This window comes from Cyprinus carpio, chromosome B23 (genome assembly GCF_018340385.1).
Source record: "Cyprinus carpio isolate SPL01 chromosome B23, ASM1834038v1, whole genome shotgun sequence".
Taxonomy (NCBI): Eukaryota; Metazoa; Chordata; class Actinopteri; order Cypriniformes; family Cyprinidae; genus Cyprinus; species Cyprinus carpio.
Window position 1 is genome coordinate 21,829,476 of NC_056619.1, and position 21,171 is coordinate 21,850,646.

The window sequence follows — 21,171 nt, forward strand, 5'->3', positions numbered from 1 at the left end:
CATATTTAATATTTGTCTCAAATATGAATTTAATATTAATATTTATTTTTATAAAGTTATCAAAAAAACGTGAAATCTGAAAATGTGGTGACTTGACTTATTGATAAAGTTTGGAGAAAGTTGTCCAGACAGTATAAAACAAATCATACCAAACCCCCACCCCACCCCCCACCCCCAAAAAATAAATAAATCTAAACTATATTATTTAGATTATATTATATATCTAAACTATACAATTTTAAATGTTCACATTTTGAGACAACATAATTGCATCATTAACTTCGCATTTAGATAATAAAAAACAGCAAAGTGGGGGTCGGTTCTCGAATTCAACTGTCATTCGTATAACAATCAGATTGCTTCGAGCTCTGCCAGATAAAACCTCAATATTTTAAAATATGTTTCAAAAAATGGCAGAAGGGACCTTTAAATGTCTACGAAGATCTGAATAGCAGTGTTCTGCACGAGTAAAACCCACATAACCCACACAAACACTCAGCAATTTCACATCTTCATTGGGCTGATTGTTGGACGCGCCGGACATCTGTTTTGAGTTAAAGCACCGAGGTCAGTATTAAGACTGTAACCCAATGTAAATCTCCCACACAAACGCACCGTACACACACATTCCCCTCAGACTGATTCAACTGACCTGGAACGGCTGGGAATACGAGCCACCGAATGTCAAAAACGTGAGCTCACACGATCTGAAAATACAATTAATACCACAGAACCGTGGGCTCAGCAGTCACAGCCCAAATCTGACGGATTTATCGCCCTCCTCTTTCGGTTAACCGCACAAACCGCTTGGTTTTGATACGGAGGATAGAGTGAAGTGTTCTGGGCCTCAGTCGCGGTCGGTGTGGAGTTTGATTAGACACGCCTGAGCGTCAACCGTTATAAGTTGGGTTCCAGCAATAATGTTTGTTTGCCTTGAGTGGGATGAAGTCCTGAGAGGAGGCAGATCCTCACACACGCTTTATTTGTTTGTCCCAAACGTAAAGCAGCAATGGCTTACCCAGGCAGTTGTGTCCGTCGTGGGCCAAGCGGAAGCCGTCGTAGCACGTGCATCTGTAGTTTCCAGGGATGTTCATGCACTCGTGAACGCATCCTCCATTATATTCACTGGCACACTCATCGATATCTGTAAGAACAGTCACATTAAAAATTAAAGAGCTGGTATCATAGATAACTGTTGCTCTTTTGGAGCCAAAGGATTTGGGGGCTTCATACTTTTAATTAGGAAGGCTGCATTAAATTGATCAGAAGTGACAATAAAGGCATTACAGAATGTTACAAAAGATTTATATTTCAAATAAATGCTGTTCTTTTGAACTTTCTACTCAGCAAAGAATCTTGAAAAGAAAAATTCATCAAATTTTCCCACCAAAAAAATAAAATAAATATAAAAAAATATGAAGCGGTACAACTGTTTTCAACATTGATAAAAATCAGAAATGTTTCTTGAGCAACAAATCAGCATATTAGAAGATTTCTGAAGATCATGTGACACTGAAGACTGGAGTAATGATGCTGAAAATACAGGTTTGATCACTGGAATAAATGACGTTTTACAATACATTCACAGAGAAAACAGTTATTTTAAATCTTAATAATATTTCACAATTTAACTGAATGTTTTAACCAAATAAATTTAGCTTTGGTGAGCATAAGAGACTCTTTCAAAAACATTAACAAAATCTTACCAACTACAAACTTTTGAATGCTGGTATACATTTAAATATTAATATACACAAATATAATATATATTATATTATTTGCAGTCTGCTTAGATTGCCCTGCAGTGTGCAAATGTCTAAATCTATGCATAGCTATACACAGACAGACGGACGGACAGGTAGGTAGGTAGATAGATAGATAGATAGATAGATAGATAGATAGATAGATAGATAGATAGATAGATAGATAGATAGATAGATAGATAGATAGATAGATAGATTTAACAACCGTTGCAAGGATTTTATCCAATAACAACAGAGGTCATTTACATCTTAAAGGTACAGTATCAAAACAGATTGTTTATTTCTGAGGCCCTTGAAAAAACTTTTTTGCTGATGAAACCCTCACTAACATTTTAAGTTGATTTAAAAAAAAAGAGTAGAATATCACCCATTTTAAATGCATCTGCTCAAACATGTTTTATTTGTTCCTAATGAATTTATTTAGCGCAATACGAGCTTCTGTGTGCCGGTAACTGCGGTGATTATAGTGCATTATGCCTCATGTTGGATGGCGAGAGCAGCTGAATAAACATCTCCGCGCTGGAGAGAGAAGTGGATGTCTGTGGAGGGGGACGCAGGCCATCCCCTCTCATTTGACGCCCAATTGAGCACTAATTACCCAGACTCCTCTGCTCTGCTTTGTAGTCGTCTGGGCTCAGTGAGTATGGAGAGAGACGCTCGCTGTCTGGAGTACAGCGCTTTATTTGTCTTTATTCCTGAATGCTTTTTATCCCACCTCCAACACAGTACAAAGTCTTTGCACTTTTGCTTATTTGGGTTCTGCACCAGCTTCACTCCGTCGAATTACAAGCTATTTTACCTCGGCTAATGCGTCTCCATATGAGGCCGAGCAATCTACGGCACAGGCAATTTCGAGAAGTGGAGGAAAAAAGCGTTTTGCACTATTCATTATGGTCCTATTGTTTACGGGTCATTCGTTTCAAGCTGAGGAGATTGCAGATGTGGAATAAATGTTCATTCTGCATCCAAGAGACATAATAAATAGCCTATTAAGACTCGGATGATGGACTTTACTGTGTACATATTGATTGAACGATGCAAAATGAACCTGCAAACATCTAGAACTGTTTTGCATGGATGGACTTTGCTGAAAAGTCCAACAACTGATTAAGCTGGTTTAGGATTTGCATAACTTAGACAGCAGCATCTATCAGTGATATACTTCGTATAAAATGAAGTTTATTATTTTGTAATATTTTTTAAGATAAAATGCAATATTTGCATTTTTAATGCAATGCAAACTTCATTTGTCACACCACATCACAATTTAAACACACTGGAAACAAGCCAAAATTAATCTTGTATAATATTTTTGTGCAGGTTTTTATTATTGACAGACAAAATGCAATATTTATACATTGAATATGTGTTTAATATTCATTTGTCATAGGACAATTCAAATGTAATCCAAATAAGCTTAAAGTATGACGTTCAAGTATTCTATTAAAATAAGATATAATATTATAATTTTTTATTTGTTTATATTTTTAATATATACTATTATTTTTTTTTACATTTTATTAAGGGACAAAATTTAATATTTGTGCATTGTCCTGCAGTATGATAAATTAATGTACATTTATTTAAAGCAAACTGCAAATAAGCTAGAAGCAAGTGATTGTGACCTTTATATTTTATTAAAATATTTTATTATATTATAAATAGTATATATACCTTGCATAATATTTTTATGCATTTTTTATATAATTTTAATACAAACTTGTAAAACAAAATGGAAAATTTGTAACTTGAATATGAATATGTGTGAAAATTTCATTTGAAAAATGTTCAACTTTAACAAAATGCAAATAAACTAAAAGCAGGAAATGGTAGGCAAAAATATTAATATTATAAAACAGCATATATAGGATATCTTTTATAACATTTTCATGCATTTTTTATTGAGACAAAATGCAATTATTTGTATAATGAAAATGTGAATTCATTAATCACACCACTTGTTAAACTGCTAATGAGCCAAAAGCAATAAAAGCAGTAAGCATTATGTATGTAATTACATTATTATTATATTTACACATATTATAAGTATACACAACCAGTCAAATGTTGTTAACATATTTGACCGCTTTTATGTTCCTCATGATCTTAAAAACCTTTTGATCTAAAGCTTTATGCATAAATGCATGAAATTAGTTTAAAATATATAAAAACTGCCCAAAAATAAAAAATAAAAAAAAAAAAAAACACAAAAAACCCTCTCTTTAAAATATATTATAAGAATTGACACCAGCAAAACAGGCAAGCGCTGCTTTCTCAAGGCTCTGGCCTGTTATTTACCCCAAACCCACGTTATTTGTAGCAAATAGCTATCAAGAGTTTTGCAATAGCTTTCAGAGGATTAGGATCCGGTTCTGCTGCTTGTCTTTTTGCACGTGGTGAAGTATATTTGAACAGCGATGCTCATATCTCCCCAGCGCACATTTGTGTTTCCACACCATATCAAGGGCTTTACGCCACTGATCCCGGTTCAGTCAGGAGTGCCGTTTTAACACAGCGCAAACATTCCAGAACTCATTCACTTTCCAATGTTTTGCCTGGGCTTACAGTGTTTGTATCCAGAAAGGATCACGTTGGCTAAGTGGGTCCAAAAGCAGCATACACCTCTCCAAATACAATTGAGCTGCAAAAACTTCCCCTAAAGGCAAACGGCCACGAGAAAACAAGACATGACCACAGTATAGTTAGAATAGCATCTGTGTGCTGAAACCTGTCCTAAAGAAACAAAATGCCAAATGAATGTAATGATGACCGTACGATGCAAGTAAGAGATACATATTCTCTACAGTGTAGACAGCCTCAGTGATTATAACAAGGGTTTTTGTTTTGTTTGTTTTTGGTTTTTTGAGAGTGCTTAAACTCATGCTAGACAGATGATGGCAAATAATCTTTGGTCCTATTTCTGTATATAATATATACTTCTATACAGAGCTGGGTAGTAACTGATTACATGTAATCTGGATTATGTAATCAGATTCCAAAAATTAAGTACTTGTAATTAGATTGCATTTCAAAATACTTGTAATTAGACTACAGTTAATTTTTTAATGATTACATGATTATATACTATCAACATAATAGCAATTTATTTATTCTCTTTAATCTTCTTTGTCATCTTTTACATTTCTAAAATAGCCTATACTGCTTATATATATTCAGAAAGTCTTCCAGTTTTGTGGACATTCACACAAAGACCAGTCACTTGTCAGGTGACTTTAATCAAACTGAGAGGCCACAAAGCATTTCAACACTGCAGTGATTTCTCAACATTTCAATTCGTTAATTTTTATTTTAATTAGTATTCAGTGGGTTATTTAACTATGCATTACTATGTCTTTGGAAGGCTTTTGTCTTTCAAACACATTAAAATGCATACATTTGCATTATTTCCTATACATGTGATGCAGGGATTCTCAAACTTAACATTTTAAATTAAATGGATGAGATAGCTTAACAAGTGATTAACATGTAAAATATAAATCTGCCAGTTTTGCTTAATTCAACTTGGCATTTCTTAACTTAACTGATTACCTCCAACTGTTTTTCAGCTTATTCTGGTTTACAGTGACTATAACAACCAATATGAGGATTGATTTTCGAATTCGTAAAATGCATTAAAGGAATTCACAAACAGATCTTAGTTTGTCTTGTCTGTGTAGCCAGAATATGACATGCTGCTTCACAAAAGCATTGTTACAGTATATTTTCTAATAATTAGCTTAACTTTAACAGTTATTATTACTATAATGCAATTAAAGTATTTTTTCCCAAAACATTGCAGTTCTACCATGTGATAAATTCCTGTTTGATTTAATAATTTATAACAATTTATATTTTTACTGTAGGCTTTTTACATTATGCAATTGTGTAAATATACGTATTCCGCCTTTAAATGGCAATTAAACAGTCAGTGTAAATAAACATGATGGCATGTCAGATGTTTCAGTTAGTTGACTGTTGTTGTTCAAATTTTACAGGCAACAGTCCAGAGTATTTTGACTGATTGGATTAATGTGTTAAAAATAAAGGGGTCATTAACTACCTTGGTTTTTTATTTTGTACTATTCTCTGATCAAAAAACAAAATATAACCAAAATTCCATACACCAAAAAACAATTTAGAAGAAATAAGCTATTTTCTGTCTTGTTTTTAACCCCCTCATCAGAACGCTCTGTTTGAATAGGCGTGGAGGATTGTAGACTTGGAAGTAAACACCCATTGCTGTGATTGACAGTTGTGTATGTTTGACAGCATGCATTCATTCCTCATAGATGGAATGAATGCATGTGATTTAGGTCAAAAATTCTGTGATTTAGGTCAAAAACGCATAAATACTCATATCAAATGATCTGTTTAACAGACAAAACAATAGTGATCACATAATAAAAACAGTTACTCACACTTTTGGGCGGGGCTAAAAAGGGAGTGATGTAGAATTGGTGGGTGGGGCTAAACAGGCAGTGATGTAGAATCGGTGGGCAGGGCTAAACAGGCAGTGATGTAGAATCGGTGGGCAGGGCTAAAGAGGCAGGGATGTAGAAAATCGGTGGGTGGGGCTAAACAGGCAGTGATGTAGAATTGGTGGGGGGGGCTAAACAGGCAGTGATGTAGGGGGGCGGGGCTAAACAGGCAGTGATGTAGAATCGGTGGGCGGGGCTAAACAAGCAGTGATGTAGAATAGGCATCGATGTCGAATTGATGGGTAGGTTAGAATCAGTGGGTGGGGCTAAACAGGCAGCGATGTAGAAGCAGGCGTGGATGTATTTCTGCGGAGGCGGTGCTTATCCACACTATTACATCATAGAGTAGAACATTCCACAAACTGTGATTTCAGCAGACTGCCTTCAATATAAGCTGTTTTTAGAGTAACAACAAAGTTTTGAATTCTGAAACTTACAGGATGTTTTATAGTACAATGAGCTCTTATATGTCAAAAGATCAAGATAATTTTGGTTTCTCATTTCATGACCCCTGTAAATATTTGACATAAAAGACAACAAAGATACATTTAATGAGGAAATTAAAAAAATACCCTTCTGAAGGTAAAAATGCCCCTTGAAATCAATTCCAGAAATGGAAATAAAAAAATGAATTTCTGGCCCTGCATTGATGTGATTGGAACTGTGCTGTAAAAACCAGTCCAAGTCCAAGTTATCGGTAATGTGTAAGATATTTCATGCTCTATTTTATGTCCAAAGGGTAAAGAATTGAGTCTGTCATCTTTTTAATCTTGCATTTGAACACCTATTTCCCTTCCCTCAGGTAAGTCTGAAAATGAAGCCAAGGAACTGCAGCAATAAGACATGGAGAAGAAGACCTTGAAGTGTCTGCACACACACACACACACACACACACAGAGAGAGAGAGAGTGTATCGACCAGAGTGATCTTATTATAGACTACATGGCAAAAACAACCGTTTCTTAATCAGTAACCCTGTCTTGTTTCCAAGAAAAAATATCTGACCATGCTTAAACAAGATAAATATTTTTGAGAAGCATAGATATTAAGATTTGAATCACGTTTATTTTACTTTCCCCACTGACAAATTGTTTTCTTATGGTTTAAACCCACAAGTTTGGCTAGATTTTTGCTTAGAAAAAAAAAAAGAAACAGTTTGCTAGTGGGGTAAGAAATATAAATTTAATCCAAAATTAGTACTGTCAATCATTTTATAAAAATCACAAGATATGCCATTTTAATTCAATGAATTAAATTAAGTAATTAAGATCATTCATTATTGTGGTGGACATAACCTAGAGTTGAGTTTAACAATCTAATTGAAGTAGACTTGTTTTGCATTCTTTTTAAAACTTAATTGCACAAAATGAACTTCTTAAATTGATAGGCATATTAAATATATATTCTGCTATGCAGTTTGATCTCAGATACATTTATCTTGTTTTAAATCTATGCAATTTTAAAGTGTGTAGCTTGGAAACTGTATTTAATTTTATTATGTCTATTGTTAGTTTATAATGCCTGTTGCTGGTTTTTGTATATTAATGCTGTAAAAACGACAAGACATAAGAAAAATACACAAAACAAGACTTACGTAATATCTGAAGTTATTGATTCTCAAGTAAATTCATTCTTGTTTTAGCATGAACTCACTTCATTTTGCTACATTTTTCAGAAAACAAGACTTACGTAATATCTGAAGTTATTGATTCTCAAGTAAATGTATCTTGATTTAAGAATATTTAGATTATTGTATTGTATCTCTGTTTAATGTCAGCTACTTAAATTAACAAATTACTTTAATCAATCAGAATACATAAATCATAAGGCTGTAATATTATGACAAAAACCATTGTAATTGATTGTTGCCCTTGATATTATAATAATGATTATTAATGTTTGTTAATAAAATACATACAGAATGTCAAACATCAAATTCTAGCTACACAGGCAAACATGCCCAGTCTAGCACTAGTTAACTAACGTAATAATCTGAATCTGCGAAATGAGTCTCTTAATACTTACATCTTTTCTGCACTTCGTTGTTTATGATGACAATTCACATGCATGCTTAAATCAGTCGGAGAGTGTGCACTATACAAAACTCCGGCATTTTCAGCGTTGAGTAATCTAAACACCTCTGATTGGCCATCACATTCATAAACTCAACAGAAACGCACATGAATGGTTAGAAGACTCAATGCTGTAAAAAAAATAAATAAAATAATAATCTGATGCACATGCGCAGTTCTATATGTAAATAATTGACTCTTGTCACATTTAATTTTTATCGCGACAGCTGTAATAAATTGATTGTAATTATGCAGGGCCAATTTTTGCCCCTTTATGTTAAACTTCTGGGGCATTTTTGCTAATTTTTGTGACATTTTTGCCAAAAGCCCCGATTAATTTCCAACCCTGATTTTAGCATTGGACGTTTAATTTCAATGATAAATTCACTAGTTTTATATAGAATTGTTATGTAGCCTATACAGTATTTAATACAATTACATAAGAAGTAACTGTAATTAAATGACAAAAAATAGAGTAATCCATTAGAAAAGTAATTCAGTTACAGCAATCAAGCTTTTGTATTCTGACATCATTTGTCCTGCTATTTTTTTTTTTGCATCTTTATCTCTTAGTAAGCGTTTCTCACCTTCACAGTGCTTTCCGTCGCCTTTGTATCCTGATTTGCAGATGCATTTGTATGACTTGAGGGTGTTCTGACAGATGGCATCCATACTGCAGCTGTCCAGGGCCTCGGCGCACTCGTCCACATCTGCTGAGAGAAAGCAAATCAAGAGTCTTCGAGTCACTTTTTGGAGAAAAACCGACACATGTTTTCTCCTCGGGCGAGTAAATTGAAACAGTCAAGCGAAAAGCTGCTGATCCAGCAATGCAGAGCAAACTCGTTTCACAATTCAACCCAAAACCTGGTCTGAGGAAGAGAGACGACAAACGGGCAGAGCTGATCCCAGTTCAGACGTGATTGTGAGGCCTTCAGCATCTCATATTGCTGTGACCTCTGGGACCGAAGCCAAACTCAACATTAGGATCCTTCAGCAGCACTCTGGCATTTCCTGCAGTTGAGCTGCTGCGTATCGCTTTAACCTGACAACAAAACACATTCTGTCCTGATGAAGGCCAACGAAGTTGTAATGGTTACTCCAACAAAGGAGTACCATCTTCTAATACTCTTCTTAATCCGAAAGTATAAGACACTAAACCGTGATGGCCTTCAAAGTAATGTACATGAAAAACACAACATAATGCTAGGGTGATGTGGGTGGTTGCTGTGCAGTTGCTAAGATGCTTGGAGTGGTTTCCAGGGTGTTGTTATGCACTTTCTAAGATGCTCTGAATGGTTGCCAGGGTGTTGCTATGCAGTTGCTAAGGTGTTTAGAGTGGTTTCCAGGGAGCTACAAAGGTGTTTTGAGTGGTTGCCAGGGTGCTGTTATGCAATTGTTAAGGTGTTTTGGGTGGTTGGCCAGGTGTTGCTGTGCAGTTTCTAAGATGCTCTGAGTGGTTGCCAGGGTGTTGCTTAGGTGGTTTGAGTGGTTGCCAGGGTGTTGTTATGCAGTTTCTAAGATGCTCTGAGTGGTTGCCAGGGTGTTGCTTAGGTGGTTTGAGTGGTTGCCAGGGTGTTGTTATGCAGTTTCTAAGATGCTCTGAATGGTTGCCAGGGTGTTGCTTAGGTGGTTTGAGTGGTTGCCAGGGTGTTGTTATGCAGTTTCTAAGATGCTCTGAATGGTTGCCAGGATGTTGCTTAGGTGGTTTGAGTGGTTGCCAGGGTGTTGTTATGCAGTTTCTAAGATGCTCTGAATGGTTGCCAGGGTGTTGCTTAAGTGGTTTGAATGATTGCCAGGGTGTTGTTATGCAGTTTCTAAGATGTTCTGAGTGGTTGCCAGGGTGTTGCTTGGGTGATTTGAGTGGTTGCCAGGGTATTGTTATGCAGTTTCTAAGATGCTCTGAGTGGTTGCCAGGGTGTTGCTTAGGTGGTTTGGGTGGTTGCCAGGGTGTTGTTATGCAGTTTCTAAGATGCTCTGAAAGTTTGCCAGGGTGTTGCTGTGCAGTTTCTAAAATCCTTTGAGTGGTTGTCAGGGTGTTGCTAAGGTGGTTTGAGTGGTTGGCAGGGAGTTAAAATGCAATTGATAAGGTGTTTGGGATGATTACTGGGACGTTGCTATGCACTTGATTTGATGCTTAGAGTGGTTGCTAGAGCATTATTATGCAGTTGCTAAGGCGTCCAGGACGTTGCTATGTAGGACGTTACTATATGTTTTTGGTGGTTGCCAGAGAGTTTCCATGCACATACTAAGGTGTTTTGGATGGTTTCCATGGCATTGTTATGCAACTGATAAACTCCTTTGGGAATTTGCCAGGGTACTGTTATGCAGTTGTTAAGGTGTTCTGAGTGGTTGCCAAGGCATTGCTATGCAGTTGCAAATGTGTTCTGAGTGGTTGCTAGGGACCTCCAGGTGGTTATTAAGTGGTATCTTACAGTCAAACTGCCCAGCCATTAATCAAATCATGCAGTAAATTCTAAGAGCTCTTTGGCAAGTATGTGTTGAACATGAGGGTGTGTTGTGCAAAATCAAAATAACTACAAAACTGTTTGGCCTCAGCTGTCATTCCACATGGTTTGAACAGTCAAATCTGTCTTCACAGATATTACAGGGTTATAGCTCCAGCAACCCCGAGCCAGTTTCCACAGAGTCTCCTCAGTGCTGCTGGTAAGAAATGACAACCGTTTCATTTGAGCTCTTGTCGGCCAACACTCGAACCAACATCTAATGAAGCTGAAACCTTAGTTTTCACTCTAGAATCCACAGACGTCCTTCACGTCTTTAGAAATGCAGGAATCTCTCTGCTGATGCTGCAGGAAAGTGGTGGACGTCCTTTATGGTGGCATTAGCCATTAAATTACTTACATATTGTTTACAGTACAAAGCTTTTAGGAGTTTAGTACGGCACCCAAAGTGCTTGTTCATTACTGAAGTGTCCCTGCTGCGGAGAAAAGAAGATGAATTGGTCTTTTTTCTTAAGAGCCCTAATACTATAAAACACACCATTCATCAGATCTCACGCTGAGGCTAGTGAAAGGAAGGAAAATGATGCATTCAACAACATTTAAAGTCAGAAACCCATTTGTCTGAAAGCCCAGTCACGAAGACCCAAAAATTTAATTTCTGTCATCATTTACTCAACCTCAAGCTCATTCCAAATGGCTTTCTACCTCCTACATAACACAAAAAGATGAATTTAGATGCATCTTCACACAGGTGTTTTTTTTTTACATGCAATGACTGCTCATAATGCCCACAAGCTTCTAAATAAACCCTCAAAGCAGTCTATATAACTTAATCACAATATTTCAAGCCTTTTTAATCCATATGAGAGTTTTGTATGGGAGCCTGTTACCGCCACTGAATACAAAATAAAAAAGGTACTGCGACTTTTTATTTCACAATTCTGACTTATGTCTCGCAATTCTGACTTTTTTTTTTTCAGAATTGCACAATATAAAGTCGCAGTTGCATTATGAATTCAGAATCGTGAGATATAAAGTCAAAATTATGAGGAAAAAGTCCAAATTGCTATTTTTATCCAGAATTGTGAGATTGAGAAAAGAAGCCCATTTTGTGAGAAAAAAGTCAGAACTGTGAGATACAAACTCACATTTGCCAGAAAAACTCTAACTTTATAACTTGCAATTGCAAATTTTTTTCACACAATTGCAAGAAAAAAAAGACCGAATTGTGAAATAAGGAGTCTCACTTAATTTTTATTTTTTTTGTGGTGGTGGAAATGGGCTTCCATACCTTTGTGTTAGGAACAGACTGAAATTAAAATCATTAATCCATTATTCAAAGTACTAAAATGTTATTTTTTCAATTCAGTTTAGTAATGACACATGCATGGATCAATGTAATTTGGCATCAGCTACATCAGATATGGCAAGCCGCTTGGACACACCATTTTTTGCATCTCAACACTGATGCAAATACAAGTTTTGCAGAAGGTTTTGGATAACAGCCTAAATTTTAGTCTTCTCATTGGAAAATTCATGCTTGGAAAAGTGCATGTTTCTGCTTTTTCGTTTTTAGGTGAACTATTCCTACTAAAAGATAGACTTATGTACAGTAGGATCAAATCTTAAAATGCACTTAAAAACATGGAAAAACCACTTGCAGTTTAATAATACTACTTGGTTTGATAAAAATGAATGCCAATAAAAAAATTTATTGGGAAATGTTCATTTAGCCATGGCTAAAGTTCAATGCGAAAGAACTGAGTTTTACACTTTAATAAATGAGAAAGCAGGCTTTAACACAAAGGTCAGACCAATTCAACGGAGGAAGGCTGGAAACTGCTTAATGATTTCATAGAAAAAATGCAACCGAATTCCACATGCAAACCAATTACCCACAATCCAATCTACGCACAACACAACCAATCAGATTCATTAGTCATAAGTGTGCTTATGCAATACAGACAATCAGATTAATTAGCCGTTTTACACAACAGAACTAATGAGATTACGGGCTGGTTAGATTGGTCAAGTTAGTCCAACATGATGTAGTTACAAACTCTACCAGCAGAGGCAAACCCTGACCCCTGTGAAAACTCTAGCCAATCACAATCAATCAGATTCCTTGACCACAATCGCACTTCTACAACAGAGCCAATCAGACCTATTACCCACAATCACGGTCGCACAGCAGAACCAATGAGACCAATTAGCTGCAATCACGCTAGCACTGCAAAATCAATCAGTGTCTCTATTCAGTCCCAGAAGAAAGAAAACAATTTCTCATGTAATAAAATGGGCGAAACAGACTCCTTATTACTGCTAAATCAATCACCATGAGCCCAAAGTGCTCGAGTGGTTGTAAACCCAAATGCTGTTTTGAAGAGAAAATAAACATGTCACTTTTAATCTGTCTATGAGTTTAGAGAAACTTCCACGGTGCTCTGGAAGAGAAGGGAGGGAGGCATATTTTAAGAGATGCCAAATTATTTTTCTAGCTGTTTTGTTCTTTCTTTTGTGCTTCAAACTGGAAACAACACTGAGGCTGAGATTAAAACAAGAGACACTGATTGCACTGATGGACATAAAGGAAAAATGTAAGCTGAGAGGATTTTTAAAGGGATAGTGAAAAGTTGATCTTTATTTACTCACCATGTATGTTTGTTCCAAACACTGTGTAACTGATTCTATCGTCCACTGAACACAAAAGGATAATTTTTAAAGCAGTGTTTAAGTGGTTGTTTGCACGACACCATTTTTAACTAAAGATGGAAAACTTTTGATTCATTGTGGCTGTTCAGCAATGGCAATTTGAGGGCTTGAAAACGCAAACTGCATAAAAAGGGTATCAAAGTTAAGAGTAATGTAACAGTAGTGTAAACTACGAAAACGGGAATTTGTGAAAATAGTGGTATCTTACATATTACATGTTGAGTCCATTGGTACACAGTGTTTCTTTACAAAGTAGCATCGCCAACTGCTGGCCTGGCACGCATAATACAACGTTTTTGGTGGTTTTCACAGATCACGGTTTAACAGGGACCATTTTCACAACGTAGTCATTGTATGCTAAACTTTTCAATTTTTAGTACATCACTGTCATGTAAACATACCCTGAAACTAAAACTATTAAAAATCATTTTCATAAATTGAAATAAAGCTGAAATTAAGCATTGTTGTTACATGGGAACTAAAACCAAAACTATGAAATATTGTTTCTGTTAATTGAAATGAAGCCAAAATAAAATAAAATATAAATGTTACATGGAAAACTAAGCAAAAATTAGAAATGTTGCCTTGGCACTAACTGAAAATTATTACCAAAATTACTAAAACTAAAATAAAATATAAATTAAAGCTAAATAGATTTATATATATATATATATATATATATATATATATATATATATATATATATATATATATATATAAAACCTAATAAAAAACTAATAAAAAATGAAGACTACAATTAAAATGAAAAATGAAAATATAAAAATACAAATAAAAGCCGATTGAAAAAATTATTAATAAATAACATAATAGTATAAAAAAAAGTTTTAAAGAAGATTTTTTTTAAAGAAAAGTTAGTTTTCAAAATTACAGAAAAGCACATTAATTTTATCATAAAAGTGGTCAATATAACTTACATGCTACGTTTTAAGTCTTCTAAATATGATAAAACTGTGTGACAAGCAGACCAAAATGTAAGTCATTATTCACTGGAAAACCTTCATACCCCTCTAGATGTTCATGGGAGTTAATGAGAGTTAGATTCATTAGTAATTCATTTTTTAAAAGAATCAGTTAATGTGGTTCATGACTGAGTGATCTGTTAATAAATCAGACTGATCCTCACACAAGGCAATCAGAAGTTTCACTTTTTGTGCTGCACAAAAGTCAGTCAGTCATACAGAATAAATGACGGCAGAATTTTCATCTTTGGGGTGAACTATCCCTTTAAAGAGTTTGAACAATATTTGCTGATTTTTTTTGTGTGTGTTCAAATTCAGCCTCTCCATCACAAGAAAACCAAACTCCATGTCAAAAACATCTCCAAACATGTCAAACATTGTGAAGATCAACATTATCTCGCCACACTTCAGAGAGATTTATGTGCTCCGGCAGAACATAAAATGTCTTTATTACTTTGGCTAGCATGAAAGTGACTTCATGAATACTTTCCTGCCTGTTGACCTAGAAACATAAACCTTTAAGAATGCTCAATAATGTATTCACGGCTGCTGTAATCTTTCTATGTAACTCAACTCTCTGTTTGTGAGTGTCTGTTTCCACTAGCAACCCATCTGAGGATTCGACTCGGCGCGTGTTTCTTTTCTTTGTTTAACCGTTAACATTACCCTTTTCAATAGTAGTTTCTCAGCTGGCTCTCATTAGCCAATCACCTGAGCTGTAAATAGCATGTGACCGATCACTCTGGAGCTGCATGATGTCATGAAAAAGCTCATGCTGATGGGCTGAAGATACTAACATATTACTTCTTCTGTTTCTCCCATATCTTTAACATATCTAGAAGCATGCTAGCATGTTATCCTGGATTATCCTGAAATCTGGATCTGTAATGTTAAAGACAGAATGGACAATTCCATTTCACACACACAGTAAGAGCTTTGTTTTTGTTAACTGAAATCTAAAGTGTTAATATTAGATGAAAAAATAAATCCCTGTTTAGAAATGTTGCACTGGGAAGTAATTGAAATAAGTTGAAGTGCTAAAATGACTAAAACTAAAATTAAAATGAAAAAAAAAATTATAATAATAATAATTAAAGCAACTATTATAGCGCACAATTAACAGCCTAGCTTTCATTAAGTGACATAAAACGGAAAAATAAAATACAATATTACACAAAAAATATTGTGTGAATCTTGTAATTTAACAAAAAACATAAATATAAAAGCTCATTCAAAATATTAATAATAATAGCTATTTTGTAGCGAGAGAGAGAGAGAGAAAGGGAGAGAGAGAGTATAATGTTTACAAATGACCACAAAAAAGAGCACCATTAATGTATAATAAAATGGTCCACACAACTCATGCACTATAATTCAGAAGCATAAATTTCACTTCACACATTTATGAGCCTGAAAAAACTGGACACTGGTAAACTGCTAAAGCAATAAAATGCTGCTTTTTACATTTGCTTTCACCAAAGTGACTAATGTTGCATTCAAGCTAATCCTTTTTTTTACTTTATGCATTCTCTGGGAACTGAACCCATGACCTCAGCATTGCTAGCTGTATGCTTGACTGTTTGAGATACTATATTAGTTGCATTCATGCTGATTTCAATCCAATTATCAGAATAATGTTTGTGAATGGAAAACGGTGTAGATGTAGTAACGGCATCCACCAGCAAGAGCAACAAGGTCATGCAACCAAACCAAACCTTGACGCCTTGAAGTTTTGAGCGTTTCTTGAAAGCACGGTTTGTGTATGTAGTTTTTTTCTGGATGTTGTGCTCATGTGGCTCAGACATGAGAGCAGCGTTTCCTCACTGATTAATGATGGGGTCAGCACTGCTCAGTATATTTACTGACAGACGAACGGTCGGCGCGCTGAAGGTGTGCAGTTCAAACACAGAGCAATGTTTGCTCACAGTGAGACTCTCAGTGTTTGTACAGGCCCCGCTTTACTCTTAAAACAACTCACCCCGCCCAGAAATAATCTCAGAAGGGACGAAAAATATCATTTTCAGTCACAAAAATATCATTTTCAGTAAACAAACTTAATGAAATTGCCAAAACAATGCTAGTGTGTTGTGGGTGGTTGCCAGGGTGTCGCTAGGGTGTTCTAGGTGGTTGCTATGTGATTACTTTGAACTCCATGTCATAAGAGTCCTATAATATATTAAGTTCAAACTCTAAGCTCTGTATTTGCTCATTCTGCTAATTCAACATCTAAATCAATGTAAATAATTAGTTTACATTTATATTTATTGAACTAGAAAATTAAATGAAATAAAAATTCAAATCTTAAAAAATCTAATATAATACATTATAACCTTAAAAAAAGAAAATAATGCACATAAAATAAAATACATAAATAAACCAAAAAAGAAATTATTAAACAAAATATAAAAATCTAATCCAATCAAATAAAAATATGAAATAAAATAAAAATGAAATACAAAAATATATTAAGTAAAATATAAATATAAAAAACATAAAAAAAAGTAAAAAATCTAACAAAATAAAATAAAATATTTTAAAATATATATATATATAATAAAATAACACAAACTAAAATATAATTTTAAGATGAAACGATAAAAAATGAAATATTAAAAATAAGTTTAAAAATCCAATAAAAAGTGGGGGGAAATTATATTTAAATAAATTACAAAATTAATTCAAAACAATTAAAATAAAATATATATGAAACAATAGAATAAATGTATTGCATCAACATTTCTCCTCAGAGGGCGCTATGGGCTGGAGACCAGTGAACCTGTTCGACAGCACCTGATAAACTGCAAGTAATACTGTACTAATGTATGCAGTAATGTATTCAGAAGAAATGATCCAAATCTTGCAGAGCAAAATCCAAAAGCATCCCGACCACTTTACACTCACTCTCAGGTAGTTCCTCCAACTAAATCAATATTATTCCAGCAAGTGGGTCTAACTTTGCCCTCACAAGTTTGGCAAGCAATCCGACGAGCTGGTGGAAAGCCAGATACAGTAGCAGCGAGACAACCTCTCGTTTCTGGCCAAACATCCGTTAGCATGTGGCCCAGCGATGTTTAATCGCTTCTGAGAGAGAGAGAGAGAGAGAGAGAGAGAGAGAGACGTGTAGGTTGTGAGAGCTGGCAGGCCGTCACATGCAAAGCCAGCACAAAGTCTTCATCTCATGGGCTATTAGGCGACACACAGACGGGACGAAAGAAAAAAGGGTGTTGATGAAATGCAGACGTCAACATTAGAGCAGAATTTAGCATCCTCCCCCCGCCGTCTCTTCCCAGATCGCCTTCGTCTAATGAAGGAAGCCAGTGTCTGTCCTGCGAACAGCTCGTAAAGGAAATATCGCCTGCTTCTATTTGTGCCCGACGTCCTTAGTGAGCGCTACTGTAAGCGCTGAGTGATGGTGGCTGTCTTCAAACAACAACCACACTCATTTAAAGCTCAGAGTTTATGAACTGCCCAAATTGCAGTGCAGTTGACCCTTCACTTAAAGGGACAGTATACCCCAAAATAAAATTTGTCATCAATTAAACACACTCAAGTTGTTTAGAACGTGTATAAGTTTCTTTCTTCTGTTGAACACAAAAGAAGATCTTTTGAAGAATGTTGGTAATCAAAATGTGGCTGGTAGCCATTGACTTCCATTGTATATTTTCTCCATATTATGGGAGTCAATGGCTACCGTCAACTGTTTAGTTACCAACATCCTTAAAAATATCTTCTATTGTGTTCAACAGAAGAAAGAAACTCATACACATTTGGAACAACTTGTACCTCAATTTTTGTCCAAATAACTTTGTTTTAGGTGAATAACTAAAAAATAACTAATAAAATAACTTTATTATTATTATTATTATTATTATTATTAAGTTCTAAATTAAAAAAGTTTTACAATCAAATCAAATAAAATGGTAAAATCTTAATATATATAAAATGGTATATAATCTATAATATATATATATATATATATATATATATATATATATATATATATATATATGTATGTATGTATTACAAGCAAAAGCATATACAAATATACAAAAAAAATAAATAAATAAATGCCACCCAAGGGCAAGAAAATACAAGAACATACTATTTCAGTCTTTCTATTTAATAATTTCACATGTAATTCGATGTGTTAATTGACATTTCTTTGTAATTATTTGTGAAATTTAAATAAAACATAGAATAAAACAAATATTATTGCTTTGCTCAGTCACAGTTCATTCCAGCCCATATAAGAATAATATCCAATCACAGCTGTACCACTTAATAAGCACATTTTACTGAAAATCACATAAATCTCCAGTTCAATCCATCGAGATGCTCCATAAACATTTTGCAACAGAAAGCCAAAAAGGTGGCACACATATTGTTTAGTCATCTAAGACTAGTCTAGACAGACTAAGCAGACAAAACCAAAACCAGCCAATGGGAAACTGGTTCAAATACATGCACAGAGAAAATGTTGCATTGCATGCAAAGCCCAAATGACGTGATGCTGATGAGACGGTTCATACCCTTCAATCACAGACAGGCAAAGCTCCAGCACAGGTTGTGATCAAGGCTTTCTGTCAGAATGAGAGCAGTCTGCTAACAGACGAGTCGGTCGGGTGGAGGTTCAGGGCTGGCAGAGGACCTGCTAAAGGTTGTCGTCTTTTCAGCACCTCATAAAACTGCACCCAGTGCCATTGGCCCGCTTTGGAATAACTCAGAGCGTTCCAGACGGAGCTCAACTTGTTAAACGACGGCTAGTCGAACTCCAAGAACATTCAGTTATGAAAGACCCCATGAAATGGTTTGATATATTAGTTATTTAAATAAAGAATTTAGGACGGATGTATCTCACTTACACAGTATTTCATGCCACTGGTTTCTGGGGAAACATCTAGAATAATGATTTTTGCATGTTGCATTAAAATGTTGTAGGATTTACTCTGAAAAAGATTTTTACTTTAAAACTGCTAATAAATTTCATAAATTACAAAGAAATATCAAACACCAACATACCTAAGATTTTTAAGTCTTTTTTTTTTTTTTTTTTTACAGTGTATTTTTTAATTATACTGTCAATGGTTAAATCTTTTTTTTTTGAGCTTATGTTGTTTTAGTATCACTGAAATACTGTTATAGTTTTTATTAATATTTTGCAATATTTTAAATTTTTATATCTTCCATTTTCATATCAAAGTTTTAGTAATTTTAGTTGCGTTTTGACATTTTTATTTTTATTTATCTTATTGCATTTCAGTTTTAGTTTTAGTTATTTTTGTGCATCAAGTTAAACTAAATGAAAATGAGCAGTATGGACTTGGTAACTAGCTGAAACTTGCTAGGTAACTAGCTTTTACTTTACTATTTTATTTCAAGTAATGAAAGTGATTTTTTTTATGGTTTTAGTTTTCAACAACTGTATTAACCCTGCACTGAACTTTGAAATACTAGTTTTTATTAATATTTTGCATTGTTTTTTTTATTTTCATATCTTCCACTTTCATTTTAAAGTTTTAGTAATTTTTTTGCATTCTATCATTTTTATTTTTTTAACATGTCAAGAGTTTATATTTTTATTGCATTTCAGTTTGTTATTTTTGTACATCAAGTTAAACTAAATGAAAATTAACAATGTGGACTTTTTTATTTCAAATAATGAAAATGTTTTTATTTTTATTTTATTTTATCATTAATTTTACATGTGCACATTTTCTAAAAGTTTCATTTTTAGGAGTGCCCTATGTATGACCTCAAAGACCAAATTAATGGCAATTTTAATTTCAGGGGGTCTTCAAGAAGTCATAATTTTGATCCAGACTGAACATAACTTGTGAGGGTCTCAAAAATGACTTGTGAACTCATCAAAGTGTGCCTTAAATGAATTTGTTGAGCTGCTAATGTGAATAAGCTTTTCTTAAAAAGTAAGTGCAATGGCTTCAAGGACAGCTGAAATCTGAGTTATTCAAGGTGATATCTTGTTCTTGAACAGTTGTTCTTGGACTCTTAAGGATTTTCAAGTACTATTGAGCTTTTCCAGCAAATTGACCTCTATTTGAGAGCAAACTGAAGCACTGAGATTTTCATAATATTTATTATCACCATAGTTTGCATCTCACGTTGTCTAATGAATGTAGACAAATGCATACAATTCATTAACCTGATTAATTTTCATAATCAACACTAAAATCATCGATTTACCATATTTAAATACTGCCTTTCTGAAGCAGCATCCATTAATTCCAGTGGAGTTTGACATTAACAAGCATTAAATAAATAGAATACGCAAAAACTGGGTAAAATAGTCACTTTTAAAGTTTGCACAGTTTGCATTCTGCACTGCAGATGCATTGAGGTTATGCATTTAAGTTTTAGATGCACAAACAAATAAAAAGGTACATTAATAACCAATCGCAATTTAAATACAATGTCTAGATTTTTAGTATTGCAAGGCTGCATACTATTGTTCAGACAAAATTCCAGTGGTTTCTTCAGTTCGTTCATAAGCTATTAACATCAGCTGACAGCATTTATCACTTCGTCATACCTTTGATGTTTAATGCGTGCTCAGGCAACAAAAGTCTGACTTTCTTTTGACAATCTCCAAGTGTCTGAAGAACGCTATCTTTGACAAAATCCTCGATCACTATCTCACGGGCCTCGAGGCTCATCCGACAGACAATGAGGAGCAATGCCAAAACCCA

The 21,171-nt window shown here is 34.6% G+C and overlaps 1 protein-coding gene across 6 annotated transcripts in view; it reads right to left on the reverse strand.

Moving 5' to 3' along the window:
• LOC109079097 (signal peptide, CUB and EGF-like domain-containing protein 3) overlaps positions 1 to 21,171 on the reverse strand; it is a 98,321-nt gene that overhangs the window by 62,395 nt on the left and 14,755 nt on the right. For 4 of the 6 annotated variants that reach the window (XM_042751378.1, XM_042751376.1, XM_042751375.1 and 1 more), the window contains exons 2-3: positions 8,901 to 9,026; positions 1,019 to 1,144 (exon numbers count right to left, since the gene is read on the reverse strand). In XM_042751378.1, the coding sequence (XP_042607312.1) occupies positions 1,019 to 1,144; positions 8,901 to 9,026 (252 nt within the window). The remainder of the gene's footprint in view (positions 1 to 1,018; positions 1,145 to 8,900; positions 9,027 to 21,171) is intronic. The other 2 variants (XM_042751377.1, XM_042751374.1) reach the window with 1 other exon arrangement.